The sequence below is a fragment of the Melospiza georgiana genome, chromosome 9, assembly GCF_028018845.1.
Source record: "Melospiza georgiana isolate bMelGeo1 chromosome 9, bMelGeo1.pri, whole genome shotgun sequence".
Classification (NCBI taxonomy): Eukaryota; Metazoa; Chordata; class Aves; order Passeriformes; family Passerellidae; genus Melospiza; species Melospiza georgiana.
Genome location: NC_080438.1, coordinates 15,252,558 through 15,263,632, shown reverse-complemented (window position 1 = coordinate 15,263,632; position 11,075 = coordinate 15,252,558). Strand labels below are relative to the sequence as shown.

The window sequence follows — 11,075 nt, the reverse complement described above, 5'->3', positions numbered from 1 at the left end:
AGACCAATACCATTACAAGCTGTGCACAGTCTGAGAATGAGCTTGAAGTTTTATACTTTTGCTGTCTTTCCATTTTGTCATTCAGCAACAATGAAACAAAGATTTTTTGTATTGTCTTGGTGTTATAATGTTCTGCATTTTTGAATCCTTTCATGTTCTCAGCTAGCCCATCTCTATTTTGTAAATCAGGTTTGTACATATTTCCGTATTGAGTTCCATATACCATAATATCAACAGTTATTCTGGTTTTTGTTAGTACCAAAATATTTTGCCAGCAGATACTAATTTTTCAAATACAGCTGTAGTTCATACCATTCTTTTCATATTGTCTTCTAATCTGTTTACTGATACTATTTCATCAGTGTGTGTTTTTCTTGTTCTAATTTATGTTTCCAACTTCTCAATTTGACAATATTCAGATTACTTCCCATTGTTAGCTACTTAGTGTTTGGCACTGATTGACTTCCATGTGGTTTTGGTTTCCTAGTCTTCTGCTTATTTAATGTTCACCACAGTACCTTCCAAGCCTGACATCTGCAGTTTTACTCTTAACAAGCTTATTTATTTCAAAACCTGTTTTAAAGCAGGAAGCTAATTAATAGTTATATCTTGCTCTAAATAAAGTGGTTTTTTTCTGTAAGCTCCACTTCCAAGCCCTTCATTTGTGCTTTGCCATTCTCTAATGAATACTCACAACATTTGGCTGTTGTTGCATTTGCTTGTGTCAGCATCTGGTGGGATAGTTACTGCTTTGCTGTGTACCTGTTTTCCTCTTTCATGATCATTACTGGTTGCCTGCTTTGTGTTATTTGGTTGCTCTAATCTGGTATTCATAACTTCACAAATTGGTTGCATGATAGCAGAAACCAGAAAGTACTAAGGGTAAAATTCTAAAGATCATCAGTAATAGTTGGAAATTGTGGGAAAGGGAATTAAGGGACAATTGGAGAGGTTTTAACTCCATTAAATCCTTAAGCATAAAAGAAAAGGACTTTTATTAGATGTTTAATCTCAGGTCTCCTTACATGAGGTTCAAATGTATAGATATATGCTTCTAGAACTTTTCTTTTGGCAAATCTATGCTTTCCTTATGTACCTGTGTTCCACTTTAGCAGGTAGCAGATGGAGAATGAGGATGGATATTGTTTCCAGAAACTTGGTATGCACAAAGGGAAGAAAGGAGTTTGTGAACAGTACGGCTTCCGAGTCTCATTAACTGTTGTCAGCTATAGCACTTGATAGCATGAGAGATGTAATTCAGATGCTTCTGGTGAAACTTCAGCAGTGTAGGTGGGCTTACTACTACTTCTAAGTTGTTTTTCATTATTTTATTACTATTTTATTATTTTTGTCTGTGATAAAAATCAACAGTTATGTAAATTGTTTTGAAAACAGTAAGTTATGTAGCTTTTGATTGCATTTTTAATTTCTGTAGCGATTTGTGTAAATTTTGCTTACTCACCTCTGTAGTGTGTTACTCATACAGCACTCCTGTATGAATAGTGAATTTCTGTGAGTACTGCTGGAGCCAGGGGGAAAGCATGGGAAAGGAAGGGCTTTACAGAAGCCATTTTTCAGCAGTAACTAAGAGATGTGTTTCCTGTCTACACCACAAGTTGCTAAGTTCTCAAATGAAAGTCTTGAGGAGAATTGTTCTTTATAACACAGGAAAGGAACTGCTAGTTTTTAAAGATATCAGATACAGCTCAGCCTTCTTAGTTTCAGGCTGTCTTAATGAAATTTTTGGGATAATGAGTCTTTAGAAGAGATTGCCATATAAATATTAAAAGAAGTTCCATACAGCTAAAAGAAAAGTAATTGCTGTGACTAATTGAGTAAAATCTTTAAAACTATGGTCTTAACACTGCACTGTGTGGTCATTGAGTGAGGCTGGTGCTGCACCCTGCCAAACAAGTGGAGTTAAACAAGGCCGTGCTGCACTGCTGAGCAATGACACAATGTGCCAGGCTGAGGCACAGGGCTGTGCTGTGTGCACAGGAGAAGTGAAGGGAGAAGCTGGCATTTCTCATGGTGCATGCTTGGAGAGATCAGGAAAGGGAACTGCTACAGGTATTTCTCATGTCTGTGTCCAAAAATAGCTCTTAAGAGTTTTTACTGCTCGTGTACTTTTTCAAGTCAAATCTCTGTTGCTTCTACTACTAATTGCCCAATCTGCCAACATAAGATTGTACTTTAGCATTTCATGATCTATGTCATTGATTCAAAACACAGCATAAAGGAAGTTTCTGTTTCAGTGCTTTCACAATGTGGTTTGCAGGCTTCCGGACAGGCCTGGCTGTCTCAGGAGTCTTGTGCAATGGTAAACAAGCTTGGATTTGTCATGTTTTACTCCATTAGCCAAAAAAATGCTCCTATATTTTGAGCTTTATTCTTGGGATCTTGGGTATTATTTTATGAATAATACAAATACATGATATCATATAAATTCATATAAATTACTACTAGTTATGAATATGAGATTCTTAATTGTGAGCTTGAGATTGTGATATTATTTCCTGTTGATGTTTGCTGCAGGAATACAGTTAAGTATGTTAAACACTTTCTCTTACAAAGTCCAGAGGTTAGATTTTGATCTGATCTCATCTGATGCCTGTGTAAATCTCAAATTATTTGCACTGATAAAGTTGATATTTGCAGTGAATAAGAACAGAATTTGAAAACTGCACAAGGAAGAAATTAAAGAGCTGCATTACTAAAACCAAATGTCCTGTTAGCTTAGCATCCTTCATCTTTTGCAGAATTCATAGGTATTCATAGCATTCTTCCTTCATTACAAAACAACACAAACACAGGTTTAAACATGATTTATTGAAAATCTCAGTTTTGCATAATTATTCAACATCTGCAAGTCTTAAAACATTTAATTTGGAAGAAAAAGTCCAGTAAGAAAAAAAAAGTAATTTATATTCTCCTTTGTAAATTTTATACAGTCAAAAGCAATCTACTCTTCAAAATCCAAGTACAATGTTACTTAACTGCAAGTTAGAATGCCAAATCCTTCACCCATCATAAACATATTCCATCTGCCAAAGTCAATGAACCTTTCCAGTTATTCCCTCTTTCATTTTCTATAGTGGACCTTGAATGAAGAGCAAATACAGTCAGAGCTCTTGGTTGCAGAACAATAATTTCTTCCAGATGAACTCTGCTGCCAATTGTTGCATTTTCCTTCTCCCAGAGCTGGCTGTTTGTAACAGGAGACACTGAGCTGCAGCCAGCAGCAGGTTCAGCTGGGACACCACACAGCTTTGCCACTGATGTGGAGCTACAGAAAGGCACAGCAGAGCAGCTGGGGAACCCAATCCCTTAAGGTGCCCTTGGCAAACTTGGCAGAGCTTATCTATTGGAGTTGTGAGCTGAAATCCTGACTCTGGTAGCTTGGAGAGCAGAGGTAGATGTCTTAGTCACAGCTTCCCAGAGCTGCTTCAGCATTTTGCAGATGATTTGGAGCATCACATATGGTGATGCAAGCATAGATAACAACATGGTATAGTGCTACTGGGAGAGGGACAGGGAAGTGGCAGGAAAACATTATTTGCTACTTTAGCTGAAAGAATTATTTTTTCCTAGATATTGTTCTTATCACAGAAATAAGCTTTCTACTTCTGGGCAGTTTAGAATAGAAAGCATCATATGGAAGTAAGATACACAAAACCTTAAAGGGGTGCAGTCTTATTTTGGACACAGTTTTGCAGAAAGATGAAGTAGCTCAACAGCCTTTGGAGCCCTCTATAACAAGTTCTGTAATACTAATAATAATTATTTTGCTTATAAAAACTATTTAGAAATATTATTGCTAGGTCCTCTTCTCTGAAGTTGAAGCTGAAGTGCTGTTTCTATGTTCTGTAGCCCTTGCTAGCATGTTTCATTTGAACAATGTATTTCTTCAATGCACCTACTGACCCTGTTTTTATTCATAAAACACTATTTAATCACAGAAAGTCTCAAAGTTGCAACTCTGCCATTCATACAGATGACCCCACAACAGGCACAATACTACTACATATACTGTTTTTAAAACACTTTTTAAAAATGTGTTTTTAATAAAGTTTTTAAAAAACTCATGATTAAATGCAGTTAACACATTTATACAAGAAATTCCAATGACTTGGCACATTGTAAAAATTACTAACTTGAAACTACTTAAAGTGAATTCTCACGCACCAGGGGTTTTGGCAAAAAGTCTATACCCTCACTACACTGTTAAAAGCCACTTACCTAGATATTATAAATTTCTGATTTGGTATTAGCTTTGTCTTAGTGATAGTGATACTACATATTCAGTTGATCATAAAACTTGTGGCCTGTACTTACTGCTCCTGTGATTTGTGTCTTATTCAGATGAACAGCTAGGTACAGAAACATGGGTTATATGAAGAATGTACTTACACAGCTGAAAGACTTGGGAGGGTGAGCAAAAAGGGAAAGTTTAGGTGAACAGCTTTGGTTTTATATGTCTATGTAAGCCACCTGACTAACATTAGTCAGAGTTGTAATAAAGTGGAAAAGAAGGGATTTTGAGACTACAATAATCAATGTTTGTTTTGGCATACCATGAACAACCCCTGCCTTTATTAAAAGGAAAAAACCATGAGAAATTAATTTTTAAATAATTATCAATTATTCCATGAGGTTACAGTAACTAAGAATTTGCAAGTCATACTTCAAAGTGTGCCTGTATTCGTTTGTATACCATGTAGTCACTTGTCTCATGTAACAGCCACAAAGGAAAACAGGATTTTGCAACTACAGGACAGAAGGATTTTTGAACAGGAATTGTATCTATTTTCTTCAACTGCTTTTCAAAACTGCCTCAATTTCACATTGATGGTGCTTTTTTTAAAGTGCTGATATTAGTCCTCTGTTATAAAAAGAGATCTCATGTTCTTACATAGTTAGCCCAGTGTTTCTCCATGATGCCAAAGAACAAAAACTAAGGATTTAAAAAAACATATAACTTTGAAGAAAAATGACAGTAACTACCAATCCTGTAAACTTAGGCACATGTAAATTCACTCAGTATTTAACAGCAACTCAACCAATGTCTAAGTTACTACTTAAACTTTTATGTGAAAATGAAGATAATGACAGTTACATTACTTTGCATATGCACCAAGTGTGCTATGCATAAAATAGGAATTAACAATCATTAACAAATCCTACAAGTACAAAAAATAATTAGTAGCATTTGGAAAAATGGGAAAGCTTGGGAAGAGGCATGATGTTCATGTTTAAAAAAAACCCAACCAACCACCACAAAAAACAACAGCAAACCCCCAAACACAAACAAGACCAGCACTATCACATCCAAAAAGCCCAATATGAATTAAAAACCTGATTTTTACTTACTCTCTTCAAAGGAATTGGAAAGGTCTTTTTAGTCTTTACTGTAGTTTATTGCTCCCTTCTCCCCCATAGCTGTTATATTGTTATGATCATAATATGAACATTAATGAATATTAAGTTCTACTTTTCCTCTTATCTTCGAAGAGACTTTTCAACATGTAAACCTGAACAGCTGATACCACCACCATTACTCCCAAGTTGACCATGGACCAGAAATTCACTCTGTCAAAGTTGCTTTCTTGTATGTTTCGGTCACGAGCCTCAAATGCTCTGAGCAGGGTCTGAATCTGGACACTTTTGCTTAATCTGGCTTTGACACTGTTGATGGATTCCTGGTAAGTGACAAAAGAGTGTTTTTAGGAAAAACCCCACCTGAATTAAGTGTATATCTTGCAGCAAATACAAAATTATTAACATCATGTTATCATCTGTAATTCAATGTCTTGATAAGTGAAGAGTTAATTTCATTTGAAAATATACACATCATCACAGTTTTCATTAATTTGTCTAACCTGTTTATTGTGTATTGGCTAAAAAGAATTACTGTAGCATTAGTGTTCTGTAGTAATTTTCCTTTTTCTCTTTTATAGGTAGGGAGGTAAGAGAGAAATCAAACTTATTTGGACTAATAAAAAGTAGTGAATCTGCAGAACTAGTCTCAAAACAAATTATGTAGTGGCAAGCAAATGCAGAGTTTTTTCTGCTGCATAATAAAATTAAGGAGTTTTTAAATGGAAACTACCATCAGGGCTATATCTGTATCAAAAGAAAACTACAATAATATTACTTTCCTGTCTGCTTCTGGTGTTTCCACTGTAGTGGCTATAAACTGCTGCTTTGGCCTTGATACAAAAGCAGAATTTTGACAATAAATCTTGAACAGGACAACTGGAGGTCCTAGAAAGGACATAAAGTGTGACCCTGGAACTAGAGGAAGTACATGAACACTCCAGAGATGACAACAGCAGCTCTCAAGATTCACACTTTATTCTGCACTTAGTAAGTAAACATCTGGTCCTATGATCTGCTGGAGTTTCATCCATCATGTAACAGATACTGATAAAAGCTGATCTCATGCAGTGCTGAATTATGTTCTTGATATAATTATGGATCCTGAAGTAACTTTTAGTGAGAAGAGTAACATTTGCAGTAAGAGGAGGCTAATAATTTTCAAAAATCCCCAAAACCATAAGGCTAAAGCCTGCAGTAACATTTTCTCTGTTTCATATTTAACAAAAATATTTCAAAATAGCTATTCTGGGGAGCCAAATAATGTTATGATGATAAAGTTCACTGTTACACAACAAGGAAAATGACCACCACACAAGAGCTTTAAACTTAAAGACGTGATTCCCTATTTTTGCCAGAAAATGTGTTCTCATTAAGGAATTAAACTACTAAGTGCTTATGTTAGTCCTCATAGAGCTTGCAGGGAAAATAATACCTTGCTAAGTAAACAATGGGATTAAATACTAATCTTAATTTTACAAAAATTACCTACTTTGTAAGATTTTCAAGGCTCTCAAATATAGGTTCTGCATTTCTTTTTCTTTTGGAAGAGATACCAGTATGTAAAGGAGTATCTACCAAATCCATTCAAGTATTTTCTGTGATTAGTGTGAGTGGGATTTTTTCATAACTTCACATAGAAATTTTCCTCTTTTCTAACTGTCTTAACTGCTACTTTTAAAGATCTGGTCAGATTTTCAGATTCTGTATTTGGTTTTATTATTATTTAAAAGTGCATCATACACCTATAAAATATTTTAAACATTGGTTTGTTATTTAAAAACCTGCATTGTGTTTATGGCAATAAATGCAAAGATGTGATGGAGAGGCTAGCACAGTACTTTACCTTTAAACATTGATAAAAATGATGCAGTAATTCCAACTACACCATTGGGACTAAATAATACTTTAATGCTCCAAGTATTCATTTCATTACTTCTAGGGAAGAAAGCAAGCTGAATTGGAAAGCAAGTGACTGAGAGCTAGGCAGTTTTTTCTTGCCGATGAAGGGCCTATTCTGAAAAAATCTTCAAGTTTCTGTGTGTAAACAAAAGGTCCATGGTGCTAGACTTCCTGTATTAGTAAAAGCAATATATGGACCTGGAATACATTCCAGGAGGACACAACAGACCAAGGCAGAATGGCCACATGACTTTGAGTTTTTTTCCAAATGCTCTTACATTGAATAGAAAGAAAGATCAAATACTAACCAGAATATCTTCCAACTTCATGTCTAGGAGATCTGTGCCTGTAACATACTTCTTCCAATCCTCCTCATCTTGGCCATCTTCTCCCATATTGTCCAGGATCAATTCAAAGAAAATTACCTTTTCAGAAATGGTACTGAATGTGTTGTCAAAGCAGAACATGTAATCTCCATCTTCTGTTTCCACACTGTGTATATAGGCAAAACATGATTAACTACATTTTCTGTGCTGGTTCTCAAAAAGTCAGGTTTTGTAAGCATACCCTTCCCTTTAAGACTGACAATTGTGCACTTAGAAATAACCAAATCTTCTTTTTGTATAAAAATAAGAACTCTAAAGACACTTTACAGATTACACAGTCACAGGAAAACAATCCTACTGACTCCAAAGGCTCAAAATTATCACGACAGCAAGTTGCTTTCATTTATTTGTGGGGATTTTGAATCTTTGCTAATCATTACAAAAAAATACACAATAAGTGGAATTCTTATACTGTGTAGTAAAATTACAGCAAATATTACATACTTTGAAAAAAGGACTGGAAAACTTGGGGACTTTCTAGCTTCTTATTTGTATGACTCACATGATCTTTTGGTATTAGGTATGGAGACCTTTTTGAACTCCATAATAATGATTTTTATCCACTGAACAACTATCACTAAAATAAAAATACCCTTCACTACATAGTACAATTCATGTAAAAAGCATTCAGTGTTTATAAAAAGAAAATTGGTATTCTCAAACTGTTCTATTAGAAAGTTTTTTGTAATACCAAGGAATAAAAAGTACTCAACCTTCATTTTAGTTATATTTGCTAAAGCAGAAAAGTTCTTTGTGTAACACTTCTGAGTTTGAAGATTTTAAACTTACGTATGAACTCCATCTGATTTTCTTTCATCAAAAACTAGAGTTTCACCTTTTGGGGAGAGCAGATGAAAATCAACATCTAATCCTGCTCCATCTAGAACCTGTGAAACAAACAAAAATAACCAACCTCCGACCAGTTGAATTCCTGTTTGCATTGCTGACAGCAACATTTATAGGAAAGGTAAATGTTTGTAGGTAAGGGAACGGACAAATAAAATAATCTGCAAGGTTAATCTGTCTGGAGGAGCTGACACCAAATTAACTGGAAACAGATGGAAAACCAGCTCAACCTAAAAGCATTTTAGCAATTTCGGAATCTTAAACTAAATGTAATCTAAACCTGCCAGGCTGGGTTTATATTGAATCGTTCCTTAATTACTTTTAAGAATGAATGCAGTTTTATCAACAGGCAGGGTTAGACAACCTGTAAAAATACCAACAAGAGATGGCTAAATCTGGCATTTCTGTGGCTGCTGTCACTGATTGCTTGTATTAGCATAGTGTTTACATTATGTCTTTGGAGAATTACCTGCATCCTATGTTAAATACTCTTATGCTTTAGCCACGAATATAATTAAGTACAAAATAAATCTATTTGCAGTAAAATACAGAGCTCCTTTTCTACACATTCAAATAGAAAACCAAATCATTACTGTTAACAGTAGTGCTAAGAAATTTATGCCTGAGTAGAAATAAGGTAAGTATATGTTATACACACTAGTCCTTTCTAAAATAAGGTCTTTATTTAGCTTATGATCAAACTAAAATCATACTCTGTGCAAAATAAACTTCTGTTGGGCTTAGACAGGACTCTAAACAAAACTTGAACACCTCTCTTTCATTCTTGTTCAGTTCTGCATGTGACAGTTTTAGAAATTAGAAAAAAACAGGAATTTCAGCTTTGTCTTTCATTTGGGAAACAGAGGGGAAAAATAGATAGAGGGGGAAGAAAGATCCTGGCCTATTTCTAGGCACCATAATAGGGTAGGAGAATATTCAGTGCAGCTTCCCTCCCTGTAGCTATTTTACTGGGAAAAAAGTCATTGTTGTAAGGGGGGGAAACGTCTGAGATCGAGATCTAGCCCAGACATCTCTGGGAAACTCCACTCAAGAAGGGCAGCAAAATCTTAACGATAGTTTGTTAAACTGGGCTGTTTCTGTAAAACGTTCATCGTTGAGATGAAAAGTGTTACATATCTGCACAAAGATAGGAAAGTACGGGCTCTGTGCATCAGCACAAGTGCCTTACGCTTTAGGGCTACAACACGAGGTCACAACTCTGAACTTTCTACATTCGGCCCTTTTAAAGGATGGCGCCTTGAGCTCCTCTAAAGTAGAAACAAAAAATTCCCTCCAAACCACCAAAAGAACGTATTAGAACAACTGAAAAGGCACGTAAGTTAATTTTTAACTCCCTAAGGCTGAACTTCTAACAGTGTACAATTCCAGCGTGGCTTTGCGGGCTGGGCTGCCCGGGGCAGACTGGGGAGCCCCGCAGCCGCAGCTCGGGGCAGGCACCGCGTCCCTGGGCAGGCACTGCCCGTCAGGGCCGGGGCCGCAGGAGGGCAGGACCGAGCTGCGGGCAGCAGGGCCGCCGCACAGGGGCACCGGCAGAGGCAGCGCCGCCGTCACGGCGGGGTGCGGGACCCCGGCTCCCCTCGGGACACGCCGCGGGGAAACGCCCCCTCCCGCCCTGCCGACCTGGTACTCGAGCTCCAGCGAGGCCTCCTTGCGCATGGGCTGGTAGAAGCACTCCTTGCGGCCGGCGGGCAGCGTGAAGGTGAAGTCGCTATCCAGGGAGGGGCTGAACTCGGCGGCGCCGGGCGGCGGCAGCAGCAGCGCGAGGCACCCGAGCGGCACCAGCAGCAGCGGCCGCGGCCCCATCGCGGCAGCGCCTGCAGCGCGCAGCCCCCGCGCGCACGCACCGAGGGGCGGGGCGGGCCCGCCATGGCCCCGCCCCCTCCGCCCCACCGCACCAATCGCCGCCCCGGCAGCGCCGCGCCCCGCCCGCCCACAGTGCACCGCGGCGGCGCGCGCCGCTCCCGCCCCCAGCGCGCCGGCGGCGGGGCCGCGCCTGCGCCGTGAGGGCCCCGCGGAGTTCGAGCGCGGCGGGAGCGGCGCCGGGCGCTGCTGTGGCGGGGACGGAGCGGCTGCGATACCGGCATCAAAACCGGCACCGGCACCGGCCCGCTCGGAGCTCAGGGACGGCCGCCTGCGCCCCGTGCCCCTGCGGCGCTCCCCGCCCTGGCTCTGGTGCTGCCCGCCCGCCCGGGGCCGGTTCGCTTTCACCTCTCGTTGCGCTGGTCACGGGCAGTGAGGCGAGTTTAGCGCGTTCGCGGGTGCGCCGTTCGCTGCTCGGGCTCCCCGGCAGGTACACCGGACTGCCGGAGCTCTGCGATGCGCTGCGTGACGGATTCTTGGTAAATAATGTACAGCAGGTTTTTCCAGTTTTCATGTATGGCAAGTCATGGGGCTTTTTGTACTTCATGAATGCATACAGAGCTACTCACAAAAAAGACAATTTGTTACTTTTATCTACTGAACGTAGGAAGGAGGAGTGTGTGAAATGTGTACATTTGGAAATTGAGCTTATTGTTTTCACCTTTTTATTTTTGCAAGTAGTTT

At 39.1% G+C, this 11,075-nt stretch overlaps 1 protein-coding gene across 1 annotated transcript; it reads right to left on the bottom strand.

The window, feature by feature from the left end:
- Positions 1 to 2,810: 2,810 nt before the first annotated feature.
- Positions 2,811 to 10,334, bottom strand: TMED5 (transmembrane p24 trafficking protein 5). Its single transcript, XM_058030481.1, has 4 exons — positions 10,152 to 10,334; positions 8,454 to 8,551; positions 7,587 to 7,770; positions 2,811 to 5,699 (listed from the first exon to the last, which is right to left on the bottom strand). The coding sequence occupies exons 1-4, from the start codon at positions 10,332 to 10,334 to the stop codon at positions 5,481 to 5,483; spliced, it is 684 nt and encodes a 227-aa protein (XP_057886464.1). The 3' UTR covers positions 2,811 to 5,480.
- Between the last annotated feature and the right edge of the window lie 741 nt (positions 10,335 to 11,075).